The following is a 25,082-nucleotide window of genomic DNA, read 5'->3' as shown; positions in this document are numbered from 1 at the left end:
GTACTGCCTTAATCCTTCATGGCATAGATTTAGCAAGATACTGGAAATATTCCTGAGACTTTGGTCCATATTGACATGACATCATCACTCAGTTGCTGCAGATTTGCAAGCTGCACATCTATGATGCGAATCTCCTGTTCCACCAAATCCCAAAGGTGCTCAATGAGATTGAGATCTGGTGACTGTGGAGGCCATTTTAGTACAGTGAACTCATTATCATGTTCAAAAAAACCAGTCTGAGATGATTCACGCTATATGACATGATGAGTTACTCTGCTGGAAGTAGTCAAAGGGATGAACATGGTCAGCAACAATACTTAGCAACAATTGGTACTAATGGAGCTGCAGCAGATCGTCTTGACCATGTCTACATGCCTCAATGCATTGAGTTGCTGCCATGTGATTGGCTGATTAGAAATTTGCCTTAACGAGCAGTTGGACAGGTGTACCTAATAAAGTGGCCGGTTAGTGTATATATAGTTTGTTTTTTTACTGCAGGACACTCATTCTCATTGGATAGAAGCATCTGCTAAATGACTAAATGTAAATGACACTGTGAGGATAACAAAATAAAGTAAACTGTGACATATTATACCCATAAATTCTTCATACAGTGCACTTAAAGCCAAGAGTGTTTGGGAAAATATTGAAATTCAGGTTTGTAGCAATTTGGTTGACAGCAGATACTACAGACTGGCAATAGCTATGTTTCCATACATCTATTATTAAGAAAAAAGCCCACAGTTGCTTCTCCTTTACACAACAAGTTCCATTTTTCTTTCTGATATTTGGTGGCTGTTTTTCATGATGTGACGATTTTGTTTTGTTTGACCCATTGGAGCCTTTATTTGCAAATGTTTTACTCAATATCGCTATTTTGTGCATTGTTTAAATCGCATCTTTTGATGGAATCATAGCTATTGAGGCTCATGTTGAACCAACAAAATGTTGACACAGTAGTTGTGTAAATATTATCATAGTAACATTTGTGTGAATTATTTTTGGTTGATTGTGATCCATTACATACTGTACTATAATTTTCGAAACTAAACTTTAATAATGTGAGATTTTTTGAAGGTTTCGGAATTATTTTTGGTTTGACTCTATGCTAAAAAAATAAGATCGTCAGCAATGCAACTTTAGAAACTAGTAGAAAAGCTGGTGTTAGAAAGTTAGAAGTCGTAACTTACAGTGCCCACCAATAATATTGGAATTCTTGGTGAATGAGCAAAGAAGGCTGTGAAAATGTATTTATTTATTTTCTTAAAAAAAAAAAATCTAATAAATGTTCTCACTGAGGACAAACATTTGCAAACAGCACAGTTTTATCACACTAATAAATATCTTTGTTAAATCTATGTGTGCCATAATTAATGTCATACCTATGAATTCAAATTAGCAAACTATTTCCCGTAATTCTTTTTGACATTGTTACATATAAAAATTAACATTGAAAATGCTCCTTTCCACCAGGAGAAGAAAATTTGTCATGTATCTTGTTTTAATGCAGTGACATGATCACCAAAATCTGGATAATTCCATAACAGCTCTCGTGTGTCAGAGAAAGTCTCCAAAATTACAATCTGACATAACTGACATCTCCATAAACTGTTTGAAAAGTTTTCATGGAAAAAAGCCTCTACTCTCATCCAAAAACAAACTGAAGCATCTTTATTTTTTGCTTAATATTTTAAACAGAATATCAAGAGTTTAAGCTTTCACAGCCTTTATACTCTTATTTTATCAAGGTGTCAATATTAATGTATCGTATTGTATTTATGGAGTATCTATTATGAGACTGTTGTATTTGTGGATTGTATAGATCTATATATTTTTTTTTAGGCCGGATGGATATGCAGGCAGAGGAAGTCCTAAAGCTGACCTTGAAGGATCCCATGATTCAGGGGAAGAGAAGGTTTCCACCAGAGCCAGCGCCAGCTCACCCACTGGAGGTCATGTGGCTGATATCTATCTAGCCAACCTCAACAAGTACGGTCTCACATTTTTACACATATAAATTTGCATAATTAATTGAAGTTATGACTTTGTGAATTGAAATTATAAAGGCAGCTGGATCAAGTGAAGCATTATATATTTATACTTGTGATTTATTACTACAAATTATTATTTACAGTTATTTATTCATGATTTTTTAAAATATAATAAACATGACAACGTTTAAACTTTTTAATTTTTTTTTTTGTAAAGTCTATTTAACAAAATATTTGATTTATACAGTTAGGTCCATAAATATTTGGACATCAACACAATTCTAACATTTTTGGCTCTATACACCAACACAATGGATTTGAAATAAAACAAGATGTGCAGACTGTCATCTTTAATTTGAGGGTATTTACATCCAAATCAGGTGAACGCTGTAGGAATTACAACTGTTTGCATATGTGCCTCCCACTTGTTAAGGGTCCAAAAGTAATTGGACAGAATAATAATCATAAATCAAACTTTCACCTTTTAATACTTGGTTGCAAATCCCTTTCAGTCAATTACAGCCTGAAGTCTGCAATGCATAGACATCACCAGACGCTGGGTTTCATCCCTGGTGGCGGCATCTTGAGAGTTAAAAGTAACAAATTCTAAATGCAAATAACGCACTTGAAATAAACTCTGTCCCTTTTATCTGCTCATTGTTATTGGGATAATGAGGGAATAACACACAACTGGCCATGGAACAGCTTAGAAGCTTATTGTTCAATTACTTTTGGACCCTTAACAAGTAAGAGGCAAAAATGCAAACTGTTGTTATTCCTACAGCATTAACCTGATTTGGATGTAATCAATTGGACCCTCAAATTAAAGCTGACAGTCTGCAGTTAAAGCGCATGTTGTTCGTTTTATTTTAAATCCATTTTGTTGGTGTATAGAGCCAAAAATGTATGAATTGTGTCGATGTCCAAATATTTATGGACCTAACTGTATTTGACACATTTTAAAAGACTTTAAGAAAAGTGTATATGTGGGAAATTGTACTGACACATATTTATCTCAGGTTGAGGAAACGTCCAGAAGCAACAAGCATCCGGAGAACCATCCGGCCTGTGGAGGAGGGCTCACCTGGAGCAGCGGGGGGCTTAAAGACCTCCTCTATGCCTGCTGGAGGACTGGCCAAGGACAGCTCAGACAAGCGTCCCGTCAGCGCTCACAGCGTCCTGAACTCCATCACCAGACACTCCTCTCTCAAGACTAAAGTAGAGGGTCCTCAGGTGCGCAAATCCACACCTACTGGACGATCCAAGAGCTTCAGCAACCACAGACCCCTCGACCCAGAGGTGATCGCGCAGGTGGAGCACAGCTCACAGGTACAGGTACACTTCAGAATATTATTAGAATCCAGCAGCATTCAAACCCTGTCCGCTTTCATCTAAACTTTCTGGCTTATACAGTCATCACTGTTGTCCAATTACAACCCATTAGGCAACTGATGACAACAAACTGACATCTCAGTTGATCAAGTATGCAAATCAAACTGATATTTGATGTAAATTGAATGTCAAACATATTGACTTTCATAACCATTAAACCAGTTTAAGTGTGTTATTAACTTCTTTCCCCCCAAATAATCACTGAAATCACTGTCCAAACTGAATTTAGGATTATGTTACAGCATTGTGATCAAGTCATAACTAATAACTAGGGCCAGACGGAATCAGCAAACATTTGTTGCTATTTCTGCGCAGAATTATGTTAAAAATCTGCAGGATTTATGCAGAATTATTTTGGGAGTATCATAACTAAAACCTTAATATATGAAATAAGAAGTAATACCTTTTTAAATTTTATTTAATATTTAAAATGCAAATCCAATTAGATCCACTTTATTTGGTAAGCAAACCAAGTCTCTCATATAATATATCTACTAAAAGGCAGAAAATATTACTTTACAAACTGTATTGTAAATAAATCATATGCATATTTTCACATTAGTCAATAATATTACTGTAGTAAATTTTAAAAACTTAATAAATATAAATTTACACAAGTAAATAAACAGAATCATTCATTCATTAATTTTCTTGTCGGCTTAGTCCCTTTATTAATCTGGGGTCACCACAGGGGAATGAACCACCAATTTATCCAGCATTTGTTTTATGCAGTGGATGCCCTTCCAGCCGCAACCCAACACAAGGAATCATCCACACAAACCCATTAAAGGACAATTTAGCTTGGAATGCAATGATATGCTATGGAAGCAAACTTCTATTACTTAAAATAGACAAAAAATTGTTTCTTTATTTGAACAGAAATATTAAGTCATGTATGACAACTTGACAAAAGTTTTCCTAAATGACAATATTCAATGAGTACGAAAATGTTTTGGAGATTTTTTGGAAACTGAAATTGCTATCAGGATTTTAACCCGCTTAATCAACATTGCTTCTGAAGACAATCACCTACTGAATCTTAAATCTATTGAACCATTTAAACAGATTTGAAAAGTTTTAAAATTGGAAACAATGTGAAAGAATTAAGGAATTGATGTTGTCCACCCTCTGGTGGACAACATTGGTACAACCGGTTGTAGTTTGGTGGCCATTTTGGGTGGGCCGTTTTTGATCTCCTCTTTTGACTGATATGCACAATTTTCCATGTTCAGCTATGACAATTCATTAGTTTAAATTAAAAAAAAATGAATTAGTCAAACCTTTGAGAAAATAAATCCAATTCATTTGTCGTCATGGCTCCATACCCTTATTAAACAGTATCTTCTAGACCATTCATTAAATCCAAATTCTTGTAAAATCTTTTGTAATCTCTCTAGATTATAGGTCTCAAACTGGATTCCTGGAGGGCCGCAGCTCTGCACAGTTTTGCTCCAACTCTAATAAAACTTAGCTGATCTAACTAGTCAAGGTGTTCAAGACTATTAAAGACTATTAAGCATATATAAGTTGGAGGTGTTTGGAGCTAAACTATGCAGAGATGGGGCCCTCTAGGAATTGAGTTTGAGCCCACCGCTCTAGATGTTACAAACAAAATTTGGCATTGAGTAGACAAATGGTATAGAACTTTGAAAAAAAAAAAAACGTTTTCTTAAACAGCTCAAAATGGTTGAGCAATGTAGAATTACTCAAAATGGTATAAGCAAAAAATGTCAAATTACTTCAAATAGCGCCATCTGTGGCCCTGCCAAATTTGGTGTTTCCTTCTGATTAGTGGGGGGAAATTTGGAGAGGGGTCTGGATGCAGTTGCCTGCAATGCCCAAACCTAACCCACCCCTTACAGTGGCGTCACTAGCTCCATTGACTGTCAGTCTCAGCTTGCAAATCCAAGTCTGCATCAAGATACTATTGGAAATTTGGGACCATCCTGCCAAATTCTGTGTTTCTGTGCTCGTGCTTAGGCCCCAGATAAATAGACACACAGGTCAACTTGAGAGACTACTTTCCTCTCTGGAAAATTGCTGAGGTCTCCAGAGGAACTTGTGTGTTTTAGAGTGTCCTATTTGTCTTTCTTTGAACTGTAATTTCATGGCTGGATGGAGCTGCTCCATCTATCCCGGCTGCTGGTAATTGAGTTGGAGTTTCTGTGGTTTGGTCATTGTAAATGTGTGGACATCTTACAGATTTGTTGTTGAAAGCTCAAAGGTCTGACCTTAGCGTAAGCATTAATGTTGTAACATATATGTTGTCTTTTTAAGAAGAAGTGAAGTGAAATTTTAACACCTTTAACTGTGGCTTCCATATTTTGAAAAAAATACAAATAAAAATCACAAAATACACTTTGTTTTGTAATAATAATTTGTAATATATTTTATCTGTATATCTTGGTAAATGTAGATAAAAATATATAAATTATATAAAAAGTAATAACATTTCTTTACACTCATTTTGTCTATATTATTATTATTATATATACAATTGAAGTCAGAATTATTAGCCATCCTTTGATTTTTTTCTTTTTTAAATATTTCCCAGATGATGTTCAATAGAGCAAGGAAATTTTCTCAGTATGTCTGATAATATTTTTTCTTCTGGAGAAAGTCTTGTTTGTTTTGTTTCTATATATTGTTTCTAAAATCTATATATGGTGCTAAACAAATAAACCTGTATTTGTTTTTTTACTTTAAAATGCCAGATTATAAACTAATGAATATATGCAATAATATTTCAAACAACATGCAGTATATAAACGTCCTTTAAGATTTTACATATAACTTTAACTATATGTATGAGAGTACAGACATTGTCACGGTCACCAGCGATCATAACTCCCTAGATCGCTGGTTTGCACAAGGACTACAAATCCGCCAATCATGGACTACATATTCATACATGCACTCCGTTCACACACCCATGGTTCCTCATTTCCACTGATTAGACTCCCACAGCTGTTGCAGCTTCTAGACTGATTACAGACACTATTTATACTGCTCACACTCTCACTTCCATTGCCGAGTCTTGTTTTCTGTAAACGCGTTTCCTTAGTCTTGTTTCTCCGTGTGTTTACCCTAGCCTTGTTTACCTAGTTATCCCTGTCAGCTGCCTGCCTTCCGACCTCTCGCCCGATACTTTTGACTACGATTCTGGACTGCCTTTATACATCTGTTTGCACCTGTGTTGATCAACGTTCCCTGACTTTGAGTAAACTTGCACGTGGATCCTAAACCTTAGTTGTCTCTGTCACTCGTGTTACAGACATATTGTAACTAGACATTTTCTTCTGCTGCCTTACAAATATTCTTCAGACAAAAACAATAAATAAACAATAAGGAAATCAGAATACTATCTGAAACTTTCTTGGTTCTGATTATTATTTTTTAAATGAATGTAAAACAAACAAAATACTGAATATATAGGAATATAAGTGTAATAGAAGCTTTTTATGCTTAACTTTATGAGAAACAATTCAATCTAAAATAAACAATATATATTGTCAGTCACACTTCATTTTAATTTTAATTTACACTTCACGCTATTAACAAACCATTAACTAAGACTTTTAGCTCAATAAACTGCTAATTGGCTTATTAATAGTAAGCTAGTAGTTGGATTTAGGTACATATATTTACATTGTGTTTTGTTTCTTTTCTTCCTGCAGGACATCGAGGCCACTATGAACACGGCTCTGAGTGAGCTGCGAGAGCTGGAGAGGCAGAGCAACGTCAAACACGCTCCAGACGTGGTTCTCGACACACTGGAGCAGCTCAAAAGCGGCGGGACGTCTGAACCGTCTAGCCCTCTCCATTCCCGCCTGCTTCGCGAAGCCGAATCCTCCCAGCATCCTCTTCAGCGCAGCGCCAGTTCAGCCAGCGACATGCCCTCCACCTTCCGCCCCGGCAAAACCACAGGCCCCAAGAGCCCTCTGTCCTCCATGACCACCCCTTCCGGCTCCACATTCAGAGATAACAAACCTCCAGCCACCAGACCCAAGCCTGTGGTGTTCCCCAAAAGCAGTTCAGCCGGAGGAAGTCCGGCTATGGGATCTCCAACCACCACCATCCCACCAACACCACCACCTCCACCACCACCCACCGACAAATCCTGCCCCGTCTGAGGGTTTCCTAGTAAACAAACCAGAGGATCGTTTAGATTTGAGTGAGCGAGTGAGTGTTTAATATACACAGGATGATTTTACAGCAGTTTTTAGTTTGGATTGAGACTCGGACATCAGCCGGATCTTCTTTTCTAATCCCAGTTTAGAGCTTTGGAGTTATTTTCTGTCTATACAGACTCGTTTTAATGGGAAAAGAACTTCTTTTGAGGTCAGACGAACTATTCGAGGATACATTTTCACCTCAGACTTTAGTGCAAATTGAAGCAGGTTGAATTGAAACACTTTTTTTTTCCTCCTGATATAAATCCGCCACTCAAATGCAATGACATTTCTGGCTCGATCCATTCCGTCAGATTCTACAAATACAATAATCACTAGTTATAGTTCATAATTCACCATATAACCTACACTGGCACTCTTGTTAGCCAACCAAACTATAAACGTGACAAATAAACACGTTTGCATGAAGATCCACAAGATTTTTTGCATGATGAACGCGGCTTCCCAAACCATTGGATTCATCATCGATATTCCGTAAATGCTCCAAAGCACTTCCGAATTCATTCACAGTCTGAGATGTCATTTTATTCTACTATTATAATATCAGCGGGCACATAAAAAGAGGGTGTTGTTTTGTATAAGTCTAATAATCGTGATTATAACTGGAAACAAGTATCTAAAAATGAGGAATGTCAAGCAAGCACATTATTTCTTCATCGGCCCGTGTGTAAAAAAAAAAAAAAAGAAAAAACTAAATAACAAGAAAAATAACTCTCCCTAGGTCATTACTCACCTCTGGGTCTGTATCATGGTATCTATGTATTAGTATGTGTGTTTACGTACAGTATGTATATAATGACTCTTCGTAGCAGCCTGACAGCAGTTCTTTTTTTATTTGATCAGATTTACAATGCAAAAAAAAAGGGAAAAACTAAAAGGGGACACATGCAAAAATGGAGCTCGCTTTCCTCTGTTTGTTTTGAGAAAGATTAAGTGTACAAAAAGCCTCCTTAAAGAGATAGTGCGCCCAAAAATGATGATCTGCAGTTAATTGACTCATCCTAAGGCGATATTTGACTGTGTGATGTAGATGAAGGTCACTTTATTTCTTTAGTGGTACATTAGAAATGAGTTTTAACTCAAATTGTGGTCTTTAATTATACTTTGAGAGTCAAAAAACAACATAAAGGCAGCACAAAATTACTCCACATGACGTACACTGGGATTTAATGAAGCAAAACAATCGATCTGTGTATGAAACTGAATATTATGTACATTACCATCATTGATCCTCACAGACTGATCATTTCGGATTAGAAAACATCAGTGTATCATCCAGCCTGATCTCACGAGAAAACGTAAGTATTTTACGTTTTGTCAGTTTAGGGGCTAATTCGTACGAATTCGTACGAGTTCAGTCGTACGAAATTGTACGATTTTAAAAAGGAGGCGTGGCACCCAACACCACCCCTAAACCCAACCGTCATTGGGGGATGAGCAAATCCTACGAAAATGTACGAATTAGATCGTACGAATTCATACGAATTAGCCACTAAATCAAAAAGTTACGAATTGCCGTGTTGGAATCATCATCATGTATTAAGTTTGTGTTGCCTCCATTTGTTTTTATTTTATTTTTACTAATATTTTGAAAGTCAAAAATCAACATAAAGGCAAAACCAAATTACTCCACATGATGTACGTTTTGATTTAATGAAGCAAAACCATCAATCTGTGCATGAATCTGAATATATTATGTTTGTGTTGCCTCCATTTGTTTTTATTTTATTTTTTACTATTGTTTTGAAAGTCAAAAAAACTACATAAAGGCAACACAAAATTACTCCACATGACCTACATTGGGATTTAATGAAGCAGAACAATCGATCTGTGCATGAATCTGAATATTATGTACATTATTATCATTGATCCTCACAGACTGATCGTTTCAGATGATAAAACATCAGTGTATTAGCATGTATTAAGCTTGTGTTGCCTCCATTTGTTTTTATTTTATATTATTTTTTACTTTTATTTTGAAAGTCAAAAAACATAAATGCAGCTCAAAATTACTCCACATGACCTACATTGGGATTCAATGAAGCAAAACAATCAATCTGTGTATGAATCTGAATATTATATTCATTATTATCATTGATCCTCACAGACTGATCGTTTTGGATTATAAACCATCAGTGTATCAGCATGTATTAAGCTTGTGTTGTCTTCATTTGTTTTTATTTTATTGTACTTTTATTATGAAATTCGAAAAACATAAAGGCAACACAAAATTACTCCACATGATGTACATTGGGATTTAATGAAGCAGAACAATCAATCTGTGCATGAATCTGAATATTATGTACATTATTATCATTGATCCTCACAGACTGATCGTTTCAGATTATAAAACATCAGTGTATCAGCATGTATTAAGCTTGTGTTGCCTTCATTTGTTTTACTTTTATTTTACTTTTATTTTGAAATTCGAAAAACATAAAGGCAACACAAAATTACTCCACATGACGTACGTTGTGATTTAATGAAGCGAAACAATTGATCTGTGCATGAATCTGAGTATTATGTACATCAGAGGTGCTCAACCCTGTTCCTGGAGATATACCTTCCTGCAGATTTCAGTTGCCTTTGTCAAACACACCTGTCTGTAATTATCAAGTGCCGGTTCTAATTAATTGGTTCAGGTGTGTTTGATCAGGGTTGGAGCTGAACTCTGTAGGAAGGTAGCTCCCCAGGAACAGGGTTGAGCACCCCTGATGTACATTATTACCATGTATCTTCACAGTCTGATTGTTTTGGATAATAAAACATCAGTATTTCATCATTTATTAAGTTTGAAAGTCAAAAAATAAACAATAAAATACAGGCAACACCAGATTTCTAAACTTGACTTCAGACAGTGCATTGAGATTCCATCTGAAAACGATTGATCTGAATATGAATATCATAAATATTATTACCTTTGATCCACAGACTGATCGTTCCAGTCCATATAACATCAGTGTATCATCATCATGTATTGATTTCGTGTTGCCTGTATGTGTTTTTCTATTGTTTTTGACTCTAAAAGTACTATTAGCTTTTTAATTGTCTTTTATGAACCATCAAGGCCACTGATTGAACTGAAGGTCTTGGTTAATGTACAGTCTGAGGGTGAGTAAATTAAACAGCATCTCCTTTCATTTTTGATCGAACTCATCCTTTAACGTCTGACAATCTTTATAAGATGCCTGTCCAAAGAGCTAAATGCCCCTCACAGGGTCTGCGTGATTTTATTGCCTTCGACAGAACGGATCAGACGAGTGTGTGTTTTCCCATAGCGAGGCCTTATTATGCATGAAAACAAGTTTGTGAACGTAGACAACAACTAACTGCGACTAATGGAAAATATCTGTGGATAGACTAAGATCTTTATGACTGAGGCATTGTTTTGTTGATCTCCAAGTAACGTTCCTCGTTTTCCTATTGTGTTTTCTGAATGTGCCGTCATGTTCTGAACGTCTTCACAGGTGTTTACATTTGTTCACGTGTAAATGATTGGAGGTTTTGCGCGCGCGTGTGTGTGTTGTTCCTGATACCTCATAAAGGCAACTGGAAACTGTCTTATTGGAGTTTTTGTGAGCAGGACTTTTACATGCAAATGACAGCAGGTCATGCTTAATGTGTAAATGTCAATAGTATGCTGTTGGCCGAGGCCTACGTTTACACACATGATGTTTCCTTGAGTAAACTGAAATCAATCATTATACACTTGAATCTGCATTGTATGTTTGTGAACACATTTAAGTGAGGGTGATTTTCTTCCTTCTTATTTTCTTTGTAATCATAACTGTTATTAAAATGTAATTCCTGTCCAGTTGAAGCAAGACTGTAAACTGAATCGTCTTGTCAGATCTATTTATAGTTGTCCATTCTGATGTCTGTTCCCACAGAAGCGTGTGTTCAGATGCTGTTTTGTATATACAATAGTGTACATTGCAGAGGTACATTGTTTCTTCTTCTTCTTCTTCTTCTTTTCAGTATTTTGTTTGTGGGGGTTCTTATTTTCTTCTGTTTTGGTACAATATTGTACAGTTACAGCAATAGTAGTTCCACTCAAATATACATTATATAATTCCATGTGTAGTTCTTGTAGTAAACATTTTTAAATAAAAAAAATTGCTTGCTAAACGTGTATTTGATTGTTTCAATTAAACAAAAACTGCAAAATGTGAAAATTATCTCTTTTTTTTCAATATTACCAGCCTTTTTTCATTTTAAATAAAACATAACTGACTAAACATGTCCTTGATTGTTTTTTTGTTTAACCGCCAACTTATCCAGCACATGTTCTACATGGCGGATGCCCTTCCAGCTGCAACGCATCACTGGGAAACATCCATACACTCTTATTCACACTCATATTCTACGGACAATTTAGCTTATCTAATTAACCTATAGCACATGTCTTTTGACTGTGGGGAAACCGGAGCACCCGGAGAAAATGCACGCCAACATGGGGAGAACATGCAAACTCCACACAGAAACGCCAACTGACCTAGCCGGGGCTCGAACCAGTGACCTTCTTGCTGTGAGGTGAACGTGCCACCAACTGCTTAAAATATCATCTCTATCTTTTTTCCCATGAATTGCATTATATGTTTTTTTAAATAAACATTTGCCTTTCCCTTTGTGAGTAGTACATAACACAGTTAAAACCGTCAAACTAAATTTTCTGCAATACTGTTCCTAAGTTGTGTGTACGATTTTTTATTTACTTTTTAAACATTTTTTTAGAACAACAATATCTCCAGCAGAAAAGATATCCTAAGAGGTCGTTTTAAATTGTAAAAAAAAAAAAAAATTGGCAAATAAATGAAGACAGCAGAAGTCAATGATTTATTTGAATTATTCAGCCTGACATGTTTACTGTTCCATAATATTATAAAGGTTTCTCAAAATAAAATATATTGTGTTCTAAGGGAAAAAAGTTTTTGTTGTTTTAGACATTTAAAAAGAATAAATTTTAGAGCAGTAATCACAATATCGTGATACCGGGATATTTTTATCCAAGGTTATCATATCAGAATCTAATTCCAGCCCATGCCTAATATATATATATATATATATATATATATATATATATATATATATATATATATATATATATATATATATATATATATACAGATACAGTTGAAGTCAGAATTATTAAATCCCCTGTTTATTTTTTCCCCAATTTCTGTTTAATTCAATTCAATTCAATTCACCTTTATTTGTATAGCGCTTATACAATGTAGATTGTGTCAAAGCAGCTTCACATAAAAGGTCACAGTAAATAGGAACAGTGTAGTTCAGTTTGTAGTGTTTAAGTTCAGTTCAGTTTAGCTCAGTTCAGTGTGGTTTAATAATCACTACTGAGAGTCCAAATATTGAAGAGCAAATCCAACGATGCGCAGCTCTACAGATCCCGAACCATGCGAGCCAGTGGCGACAGCGGAGAGGGAAAAAAAACTTCACTAATGGCGGAAGTGAAGAAAAAAAACCTTGAGAGAAACCAGGCTCAGTTGGGCACGATCATTTTAATTTCTCCGCTGGCCAAACGTCTTGTGCAGAGCTGCAGTCTCAGCGGCGGAGGCTGGAAGCTGGCCTCAGCGAAGACTCATCTGTCTCTGGAGCGTCACAGGAATCAGTCTCATGTTCTCCACTCCTCCATGATCACCACAGTAGCTGCTCAGGATACGGCCTGGTCCAGGATATGGAAACCTTGGATCATCTCGTCGTTGGTCTAACATAGAGAAGATTTTTTTTCAACACATTTCTAAACATAATAGTTTTAATAACTCATTTATAATAACTGATTTATTTGAACTTTGCTCTATATATAAGTAAATAATATTTGACTAGATATTTTTCAAATAACTTCTATACAGCTTAAAGTGACATTTAAAGACTTAACTAGTTTAAATAGGTCAACTAGGCAGGTTAGGGTAATTAGTCAAGTTATTTTATAACGATGGTTTGTTCTGGAGACAGTCGGAAAAAATATATAACTTAAAGGGGCTAATAAATTTGACCTTAAAATGGTTCATATAAAATTAAAAACTGCTTTTATTCTAGCTGAAATAAAACAAATAAGACTTTCACCAGAAGAAAAAATATTATCAGACATACTGTGAAATTTTCCTTGCTCAGTTAAGCATCATTTGGGAAAGATTTTAAAAAGAAAAAAATTTAAAAGGGGGGCTAATAATTCTGACTTTAACTGTATGTATATTCAAACCTAAATATCTTCCTTTGGGGTGGACTTTGTAACTTTTAAGATCTTTTTTATGCCCAAACATACACTTCACACTGATTAACACATTCAAAAAATGAGAAAGTATTATAGGACCCCTTTAAAAGTAATTACCAAACAGTGGATCAGTTAAATAAATGAACAAATAGTAGTTCTACAGTGGGGATTTTCATTTAATTATGAAATCATATTTATCTAAGAATCCTAAAATAATTTATATGAACATATTAAAAATGTGTTAGTATGCAATTATTAATCACATTAAAAATATATGTTCTTTTTCTCCTTCTGCTTATTTACTTAATTATAGGTCCAACATATATTTTTAATGGGTCGAAAATCTTTCAAGTCTGTAATCTTTATCAGTGCTTGTGAAATGTTGTGTCTTCTCAGTCCAGCCCTCGTTTTTGTTCTACAGAAATCCAGGAAATACTGTACGTAAATTCCTTGAATATGCAAATCTTGGTCAAACCTGCCATTCTAGATGTCTTTCACTAGAGGGCGATTTACTTTAAAAAATGCAGTCATATTTAATAATGTGCGCTAATGGTTTATAGTTTACACTTAAAACGAAAGATATGACCTACAAAAAATAATAATCTCCTTGCTATGTTTTCCTTGTTAACCATTTAAAGATGAAGTAATCTTGTGAGAGCAAACACACACACACACACACACAGACGCCCAACAAGGAAGTTCCTGACAGCAATGAAAGGAAAGTTGCTGCTGAGTTTCCGTCAAGCTGCTCTCTTGACTTCAGTCTGAGGACTGCAGGTGTAAGTAGTCTGTACAATAACCCAGTTTGGATTGAAGAGGAAAATGCGTCGCCATCAAACACACAAATGGTTAGTTGATTGTTTTTTGTAGTTTTCTGTTGTCGGTCAGTCAGAATAATGACGATGAGGATGATGCGAAGGGGAAATCCTTAAAGCCATTGTAAGTTGTTGACACTTTATTAACGTTACGTTTTTTTCTAATAAGTAACATTACATTTAAGAAACATGTTAATTTTCACTAAATGTGATTAATCTGCTTTTAGGTCATACAGGAAGGAAGTGGACTTATTTGACTCTTCTGTTCTGACTGTTGTGTTGAAAGAGACGTGTTGAGTTCAGGAATAAAACGGTAATTCGCTTTTTAAATGGATGAGAGACGTGTATTTTGATTGTGTTTGCCTTATTTTAGCACTTAAATGTTAATTAATAGCCTTAACATTCTATTTGATGTTACAATTGATTAACAATAAACAGAAACTAACGAGATGTTCGCTGACAGCATTATTTATTATTACCTGAGCTCAGTTATGCTTTTAATCTGAAGGGAAATTGAACTAGAGATAGACAAATAGCTAATTTAGCTTATGACTACATTTGATTTGACTAAGATTCGTTATGAAAAGAGTGTCTTAAATGTTTAAATACTTTATGCTGTGGATAATATAATAATATTTTAAGCAAAATGAACTGTAAATAAAGAAGTAACACAACATGGTAGACAAACACACATTAACTAGGTTATGCTACCCTTACCATAGTTTAATCATAGCATTTGTAGTAATACTGTGATTATACACATGGTTATCAGTCTGTCTAAAAACAGTTACAACAAACTTCGGTTAAATCCAATCATCAAATCAAATCACTTTTATTGTCACATCAGCAGCATGTGTACTAGGATAAGTGAAAACCTTCAGCCAGGTGCTGGCTCCAGACAGTGCAAAAATACAACATACTCCAATGAACAAAACAATATACAATTAGCAATGTTAAAAGACAATAAATATGTGAAAGACAATGAATGCGCTGAGAAAAACACACATTACACACATGTAGGCACAGATAAACAAGTACACAGTCAAAAAGGTGTACACATAGTTTGACTGTGGAAAATTATTGTAGGCAATATTGTTTAAGGGTTTGGTTAAAGTGCAGTGCATGCTACTCTATATCTTGATGGCATGCAGTGAGGGGTATGGAAAGAGTTTGTGTGAGGTGTTAGTGTTCATCAGACTACTATAATTTTTGGCCCACTTTTTGAGCAGTATTTTTACCAAAGGTTTTTTTTAGTCTTAGTTAAAACATTTTAAGCCATGAACAAAGACAACCAGCTGAAATGTAAAACTATTTATTAGTAGATGTTTCATGTATAGAAACAATATATTTCAAGCTTAATCTAAATTATTCATAGAATTATTTAAGTATGTGGAGAGCAATTCTCTGATTGTTGATTTTCTGTGCATCCAGAAAGTATTCATAGCGCTTCACTTTTTCCACATTATTCTATGTTAGAGCCTTATTCCTAAATGGATTAAATTCATTTATTTCCTCAAAATTCTACACACAACACCCCATAATGACAATGTGAAAAAAATTTTTTTTAATTGTTGCAAATTTTATAAAAATAAAAAACCTGAAAAAGCACATGTATAGAAGTATGTACAGCGTGACCATCGGGTTATTGATCACCTCACTGACTAATGCCATTCTCCCCCGATCACTCAGCTTCGATGGCCGGCCAGCTCTAGGAAGAGTCCTGGTGGTTCCAAACATCCTCCACTTTTGGGTGATGGAGGCCACTGTGCTCATTGTAACTTTCAGAGCAGCAGAAAGTTTTCTGTAACCTTCCCCAGCCTTGTACCTCGAGACAATCATGTCTCGGAGGTCTACAGAAAATTCTTTTGTCTTCATGCTTGGTTTGTGCTTTGACATGCACCGTCAACCCTGGGACCTTTAATGCAAAAACTATTTAAAGAAGTAACAGGGGAATTAGATTTTTTTTAATCATTTATCTCTGTAAAGTCTAAAATGCAATTCATAATGGTCTTAACGGGTCTTAAATTTGATTTGAAGAAACCTGCAGAAACCCTGATTCTGCTGTTAAACAGTTTTTTTATGTTAAATTACTGCTAATTGCAAATACAATTGATTAACAACATAATTTAATGTTTTAAAACAAAACCTTATGGAGAAAACTAATGTTGTTTTTACTTCTGGAACCCAACTGTTGCTTTTTATTGGAGGAAAGATTATCATGAAGAAAACGTTGCATTGATTGTTAATTATCTTTTTGTTGTTGTCATCTGTAGGTCCAATTTTGTCTACTTCTGTCAACACAATGACAAGTACAGCAAATTACCTTTGGTCCCAGGAGGATGTTCTTGGTCAGGGAGCGACAGCAAACGTCTACAAAGCACGAAATAAAGTACTCTATCTGTTTTTGAAATCTACAGCACGCAGACTTGACATTTTTTGCTCAACGATAATTTGTATTCCTTTAGAAAACTGGAGAGGTGGTTGCTGTGAAGGTGTTCAACCTGGTGAGCTACAACAGGCCGTACGAAGTTCAGATGAGGGAGTTTGATGTGCTGCAGATGCTCAATCACGTCAATATTGTTAAACTCTTCGCTGTGGAGGAGGTATGTATCTGATGTGGTTTGTGACGCTCTTTAAGATTTTCCTGCCACAGGTTTGCTGACTTTATAGATGATGCTTTGATGTTTGAGATTTGTATGATGCAGCGTATGCTTCACCGTCATTTATGGCCAAATTTGTTTGTGCTGGACACACCAGCGGTATTTAACACTGCAAAGTGACAACGACCTACAGTTCAAAACAAGGAGGTAATCATTCATATAAAATGTTTTATAAATAACGTCAACGTATAACGTAATGTATTTATATTAACTGTGTTTGGTAACTTACTTAAAGTCATAGATTAATTTGATTACATTACTAATTACTTCATGTTAGAAGTAATCAAATTACTAATTACTTTACTTTGAAGTTACTTTTAAAAACTTATCGAAATTACAAAATAAACTGCAGCTCTTTCAGAAATTTTATGTTCACTGAAAAAAACATTACAATTAGTTTAACTCAGCATCTTGACAAATTCAAAACATTTAATGAGATAGCTTACCTTTAACTTAAAATTCTCTCATCATTTACCTAATCAATTTTTTTTACATTTGTTTATTGGGTTTTTCCAAGTTAAATACAAAAATTACAACAAATTACAGAATAATCTAAATAGATCTTTCTTCCCCGCACATACTGCCTTACACATGCCTAAAACCTCCAACCCGTTGTGCCACAAATTATCCATAATTAAAATTAAACAAACAAATCTTGCCTCTTTTTTTTAAACGAAATGCAATTCTTTCTAAAGGCATATAAAATGACACTTTTTTTTAAATCTACATTGAAGTAGAAGGTGGTTTAGAATCCTTCCTTCTAAAAGCTATACATTTTATGGCTCCTAGTTGGGCTAGTCAGACAAATCTCAGATTTGCGGTTGCTCAGTGGGTAGCGCTGTGAATGTTGCTGGTTTGAGCCTCAGCTGGGGCAGTTGGCATTTCTATGTGGAGTTTGCATGTTCTCCCCGTGTTCGAAGACATGCGCTATAAGTGAATTGGGTAAGCTAAATTGTCCGTAGTGTATGTATGTGAATGAATGTGTATGGATGTTTTCCAATGATGGGTTGCAGCTGGATGGACATTCACTGCATAAAACATATGCTGGATAATTTGACTATTCATTCCGCTGTGGCGACCCCTGATTAATAAAGGGACTAAGCCCAAAAGAAAATAAATAAATGAATGAATGAATGAATAAGTAGTGTAGCATCTCCTAAGAGGGTAAGTCTAGGCACATTAGAACCTTGGCAATCACCTCTGAAGCCTCTTTCCAATATTCTTCTAAGGGCAAGACCACAGCATATTTACGAGAGTCCCTCTATCTGCCTTACATCTAGGACAAAGTTTTTTTTAAGAAGACTTGATATCTGTAACCACTGACATTCATAGTCGGAAAAACACATACTATGTCTGCACTTGTGGAGACAAACTGTATTCGCTCAAATGTTGAATACGTGAAATCTTGAGTATGTAAATGCGTCACATTTGTGCCCGCAAGATGCGTGCCTCTATTGGAAATAACGAACTTGCATACGCAAAAGTTGCGATGTGTGAACGGCCCCATAAGAAGCTACCCTTCTCTTCACATTAAGAAGTTACCTTCACTCCCGATCCTGCACAAAAATCCAATTTAGCCTGTTTATGCTGAGTTGGGTCGCTGTGTTTTTGGGCACCAGTGTCCTCCTTGGCGACGAGTATTGTCCTAGAATGCTTTTTGTTCAAGTGCTTCAACAAGTTGCTGGTCGAGTTAAAAGCAGTCGAAAGTTCTTTAGAGACTGGACATGGACTGCATTTAACAGCAATATGTTTGTTTTTACACTCTAATAACTCAAAGTAACGTCTGTATTTCCAGTTGAAGAAGCAAACACTCTAGTCAGCAAATATTTCAGCTCACATTTTCCAGCAATTTAAAAGCAAATGCTTAACTGATGTTGCAGCAGAAAACACGTTTAAAAAAAAAAAAAAGCTAATAGTTTTTACTAAAATCTATATTTGTAACGTAAGTAACACAATTACACTGACAGTAGTAACTGTAATCGAATTACACAAATTTAAAATGTAATTCATTACATTACTGAGTTCCCCAAAACTGTAATGAAAGTACAGTAACGAGTTATTGTGGAAAGCGTTAGACCCAACTCGGTATATATATAATGCTTTTCACAATCTTTTATTTTAATTATAGTCATAGACAATTAGTCTGCAATCATTCATTTTTTAAGATGGATTTATATATATATATATATGTATACATCTACACTTTCCTTCAAATGCTTGAGCTTCAGTAAGATTTTTGTAAATTAATATTCAGCAAGCACGCATTATTAGATCAGTAAAATGACAATAAAGGCTTGTGTGTTAGAACATAAATTCTAGTAAATACTGTTATTTTGAACTTTGTTTTCATCAAATAATCATAAAAACTGATTAACATACTGATTTACTATCATTTTATTACAGATATTCAAATAAATAAATTGTATAAATAAACTCTCACTCATCTGTCACGTTTTCTCTACTTTCACTTTAGTTTGGTCCAGTCCAGTGCCTCATACTGAGCGCATTCCGGTCTCTTGAAGCAATTTGTGTTACTTCGGTTACAGCCCACCACAGTTTACGGTTTAACTTTGTTCATTTCTTCAGAGTTTATAGAGGATCTTTCACAGTTACTGCTGATGAATTGCATGCTTCAAGAAATATCAGTTTAAAGCAGTGTTTCCCAACCGTGTTCCTGGAGGCACACCAACAGTACATATTTATGGATGTCTTCCTTATTTGACCCATTAACTTCATGTTTTGAAGTCTCTTCTTATGTTCTGATGAGTTGATTCAGGTGTGTTTGATTAGGGAGAGGTTGAAAATGTGTGCTGTTGGTGTGCCTTTAGGAATATTTGACAGTCGGGTAAGTCTGAGTGTAAAGTGAAAGTAATGTTGCATTTTCCTGGAAGAATTTCTGAAATGACAGCAGCCAAAATGAATGTGCTGTCATCATTACCATTTATCAACAACATAAGACTACATTAAAACTTTAAAACTGGAACTAGAAAACATGGCCTTGAAAATATATTTTTAAAATACTGTACAATGTATTATATGCTGATGAATGGTATTTCTAAATGGTATTTAAGTGTTACAGTATGGGCTTTTTTTCCAATATAAACCAAAAAAACAAAAACCATGATCTCAGAATCGTGATACAAACCATACCGTCAATTTTTTGAACCATCCCACCCCTATCTATAACTACTACTACTACTACTACTACTACTACTACTACTACTAATAATAATAATAATAATAATAATAAAGTATATTTTCCAAAATTTTTGTTTAAAGATTTTTTCAGCACATTTCTAAACATAATAGTTCTAATAACTCATTTCTAATAACTGATTTATTTTATCTTTGGCATGATGACAGTAAATAATAATTTCCTAGATATTTTTCAGTATACTAGTATTCAGCTTAAAGTGACATTTAAAGGTTTAATTAGGGTAATTAGGCAAGGTATTAGCTATGTTTCCATCCAAAAATGCGAATGAACTTTATGCGCAAAACTGGATTATCGCATAAAAGATGTGCAAATAAAGCAGCGTTTCCATCCAACGAGTCAAAGCGAACAAAATCGTCACTTCCTGATTAACTGGCGCCAAATATCAACAGTAAAAACTGAATTTACTGCAGTAGGAGAAGCTGCGTCAATCTTTTCTTCATCTAATAAATGACTTGCGCCTCAGAAGGCAATCCTGACACGCAGTGAACGCGCGGTGGTGTTTGAAGGTGTCAGACGCAGAGCACAGACGCTCTTGATTCTGGAGGTCATTAATAATATAATAACACTAATACTTAAACGGTAAGGCGTTTTAGAATGATGAAAACAACAGTTCCGATGGTTTACAGTGTGCTCAGCCTGCTGATTTGTCTATTTACACACATTTTCATTATTGCATGATCTCTTATCAAAATCACATGACCTTTTTTTTAATGCTGACATTGAAATTTGTGCGGTAAAAGTGTTTCCATCGCAGTTTATGCGCATCTTTTCTTATCGATTAAAAAATGTATCCTACTCAGTTATGCGCATTAGTTTTTTATGCGCATTTTCTAAATTTATGCGCATCATGCCGTTTCCATCAACCTTTTTTTATACGCATATGCAAAATGCGCATAAAAATAGGTGGATGGAAACATAGCTACTGTATAATGATGGTTTGTTTTGTAGACAATCAAAAATATATTGCTTAAAAGGGTTAATAATTTTGACCTTAAAAAGGTTTTAAAAAATTTTAAACCGCTTTTATTTTAGCCAAAATAAAACAAAAAAGACTTTCACCAGAAGAAAAAATATTATAAAATATACGTTGAGAAATTCTTTGCTCCATTTAAATATCACCTGAGAAATATTTGAAAACTTCAACTGCATCCTTCCAATTTTTAGTATTATTCTCATGTGTTTAAGTAATAGCTCATCCAGAACCAGATCATTTACAAATGATTTACTCATTTTTCTGTAGTTCCAAACCTATTGAGTTTTTTTTGATGAACAAAAAAGAAGATATTTTGAAGAAAGTTGAAAACCTGTATCCATCGACTTCTGTAGTAGGAAAACAAATACTATGAAACAGCAGGGTAAGTCTGAGTCTAAAGTGAAAGTAATGTTACACTTTCCTGGAAGAATTTTTGAAATGACAGCAGCCAAAGTGAACGTGCTGTCGTCATTACCATTAATCAACAGCACAAGACTTTAAAAATAAAACTATAATACATAGAACTAGAAAACATGGTCTTGAGAATATCTATTTATAAAATACTGAACAATGTATTATATGCTGATGAATGGTATTTCTAGGTATTTAAGTGTTACAGTATGGCCTTTTTTACAATATAAACCAACAAAAACAAAAACCGTGATCTCAGAATCATGATACAAACCATACCGTCAATTTTGTGAACCATCCCACCCCTAACTATAACTACTACTACTGCTACTACTACTACTACTACTACTACTAATAATAATAATAATAATTTATTAATGATGTATATTATGTTTCATTTCTGAAGTCTAAGAATCCATTAGGCATAATAAGAATAAATAATTTGTTTCTGCTTCTGAGTTACTGGATACTTAATTAAATGTATTGTAGCAAATGTAAAAAAAACAATAGTGCTTGATCTAAAAGTGTTATGAAATCACAATTTTCTGGGGGGAATTCTCTAACATCTTTCTAGATCACAGTTTACATCAGCAATAATAAAAATAAGGTGGTTACTGTATGCCTGAAAGGTGACATTTGTCCCTGTAAATACCAGATTCTGTCGAACCCAAAGCAGAAGATTCTTGTCATGGAGTACTGCTCAGGTGGAAGTTTACTGAACATGCTGGAGCAGCCTGAGCATGCGTTTGGACTTCCTGAGTCCGAGTTCCTCATTGTATTGCAGTGTGTGGGTAAGAACCAACAAAGTAAACAGTCTGATCAGTAGTTTCCTCTTTGTTACTCACTGATTTATCAGATGCCATTGCTGTGAATGACTGCATTTTTCTGTAATTTCGTTTGCACATATACAGTTCAGGGAATGAACCACCTGCGGGAAAATGGGGTGGTGCATAGGGACATCAAACCTGGCAATATCATGAGGCAAGTGGGTGAGGACGGGCGCTCCGTGTACAAGCTAGCAGACTTTGGTGCCGCCCGCGAGTTGGAAGATGATGAGAAGTTTGTGTCCATATATGGCACAGAGGAATATCTGGTAAAGTGGAAATACTGTTAAATTATGTCTAAAAAAATTGTAATGCTTAAAATATTAAGATATACAGTTCAAGTCATAATTATTAGCCTCCCCTGTATATTTTTTCTCCAATTTATGTTTAATGGAAAGATTTTTGTTTTCAACACATTTTTAAACATTATGGTTTTAATAACTGATTTCAAATAACTGATTTATTTTATCTTTGCCATGATGACAGTACATATTTTTTTACTAGATATTTTTCAAGTCACTAGTATTTAGCTTAAAGTGGAATTTAAAGGCTTAACTAGGTTAAGGTAATTAGGCAAATCATTGTATAACAGTGGTTGATTCTGTAGATAATCAAAAAACAAAGGGTATTTTTAAGGCTTGGTTGTGTTTATAAGCAGTAAAGCAACGTGTGCTCATGCTTCATTTGTAAAAAAATCACATTATGTTTTTATAAATCTTACTTCAATTATATACTGCTACTCCGCTAACATGAAAACAACCATATTTCCTAGTTCTTCCGAAAGCCTGGCCTCAAGAGGCTCTGGTTGGTCAGCTAACATAATGTCCTGTGATGCGTGGATCGGCTCCATGTCACCAGGAAGTGTCGTGTTTAGTCACTAGAACAAGCTGTGTTTCTGCTGTGTAAATACTGTCAGTCAGTGTGAGCCTGAATTAGACAGAAAATTAACACAGCTGAACCTCACGCCTGCTCTCTAAAATAAAATCTGACAAGTGTCTTTCATATATATCCAGGTTATACGCATGTGTAAGTAATATGAAACGTTCACATATCTGTTGTGAGTTGGTAATTTGAGATGTAGAACACAGGGAAAGCGGCCGCATAAAGAAATACTGCAGCGCTGCTGAAGATTGTGGCTGTTTAAAGCGATTTGATGTATAAATATAAATTTGTAGCTAAATTGTTATTAACATGCCATTTATGCTAGAAACTGTGCCTGTAATAGATCCATTTCAACAAATAAAATTACTTGCAGGTTGTGGCTCACAATCCACAGCTTCTGCTATTAAGGTTGGAGCTGCTTCTCCTTTGAGGAGTTTTAGCTGAATCCAGCACTGAACTGGGAGATTCTGATAGCTGTCCCTTGTCAAATGCTAGCTATATCTATTTTTATAATTCTCTGGAACATGATTATAATGAAATTGTAAGCACTTCTCTCTTTGTGAGAGAAACCCAAATACAGAAACAGAAGAAGCTCTGTGGAAATAGCAGCATTTGAATGGCATTTTAGCTTTCTCTGCTATAACAATGCAGCACCTCTGGCCACACCTCTTTGCTGTGTGGGGTTTATGCGCGTGGTATAGGCGCGTAACCTGAAGCATTGGTGATTTCACTACCCCGGATGTATTTTTTTTGTAGTCCTTTTGCTTTGCTAAGCTAACTCTGTAAAAGCCAATGTCTTCATTTGCATTGAACTTTAAGCATATTACATTCAGAGATGCTGTTTATGTTCACATATCTACATTACACATCAACTAAAGTTTAAAATATGATATCGTAGTGGAGTACCCCTTTAAGAGGGCTAATTATTTTGACCTTAAAATTATTCTTTTTTTAATTAAAACTGCATTTATTCTAGACAAAATAAAACAAAAAATACTTTCACCAGAAGAAAAATATTATCGGAAGTACTGTTAAAATTTCTTTTCTCCCTTAAATATCACATAGGAAATATTTGAAAACTTCAACTGTATGCAGTTTTTAGTATTGTTCTCATGTGTTTAGGTAATAGTTTACCCAGAAATGTAAATTTAGGCATGATTTACTCATCTTTGTGTGGTTTTAAACCTATCGAGTTTTTTTGATGAACTCAAAAGTAGATATTTTGAAGAAAGCTGAAAACCTGTAACCACTGACTTCTATTGTAGGAAAACAAATTCTATGTGGGCCAGTGATTTCGAGCTTTCCTCAAAATATCTTTGTTTGTGTTTAATAAAAGAAAAGATTAGTTTTAAACAGGTGAAGTGTGAGTAAACTATGACAGAAATTTCGATTTGGTGTGAACAATCCCTTAAAGACAAGCACATAACAAGTAAAATGCATCATCATTGACAGAATGTTCGGTAAATGCAGTTGCTTATCAGAAATGTAATCA

General features: G+C 34.9%; 2 protein-coding genes across 4 annotated transcripts in view; both read left to right on the top strand.

Moving 5' to 3' along the window:
• Positions 1 to 11,814, top strand: part of srgap2 (SLIT-ROBO Rho GTPase activating protein 2) — a 183,590-nt gene extending 171,776 nt beyond the window's left edge. For all 3 annotated transcript variants that reach the window (XM_056468435.1, XM_056468433.1, XM_056468434.1), the window contains 3 exons: positions 1,843 to 1,989; positions 3,011 to 3,320; positions 7,061 to 11,814. In XM_056468435.1, coding sequence (XP_056324410.1) covers positions 1,843 to 1,989; positions 3,011 to 3,320; positions 7,061 to 7,516 — 913 coding nt within the window. In that variant the 3' untranslated portion in view covers positions 7,517 to 11,814. The remainder of the gene's footprint in view (positions 1 to 1,842; positions 1,990 to 3,010; positions 3,321 to 7,060) is intronic.
• A 2,715-nt stretch (positions 11,815 to 14,529) lies between these two features.
• Positions 14,530 to 25,082, top strand: part of ikbke (inhibitor of nuclear factor kappa B kinase subunit epsilon) — a 32,391-nt gene continuing 21,838 nt past the window's right edge. Inside the window, exons 1-6 of the mRNA XM_056468149.1 lie at positions 14,530 to 14,747; positions 14,851 to 14,936; positions 16,897 to 17,012; positions 17,089 to 17,226; positions 22,540 to 22,675; positions 22,796 to 22,977. Coding sequence (XP_056324124.1) covers positions 16,926 to 17,012; positions 17,089 to 17,226; positions 22,540 to 22,675; positions 22,796 to 22,977 — 543 coding nt within the window. The 5' untranslated portion in view covers positions 14,530 to 14,747; positions 14,851 to 14,936; positions 16,897 to 16,925. The remainder of the gene's footprint in view (positions 14,748 to 14,850; positions 14,937 to 16,896; positions 17,013 to 17,088; positions 17,227 to 22,539; positions 22,676 to 22,795; positions 22,978 to 25,082) is intronic.

This window comes from Danio aesculapii, chromosome 11, assembly GCF_903798145.1.
Source record: "Danio aesculapii chromosome 11, fDanAes4.1, whole genome shotgun sequence".
Taxonomy (NCBI): Eukaryota; Metazoa; Chordata; class Actinopteri; order Cypriniformes; family Danionidae; genus Danio; species Danio aesculapii.
Note: the sequence above shows the minus strand (reverse complement) of the source record. Positions and strands in the feature narration are given on the sequence as shown.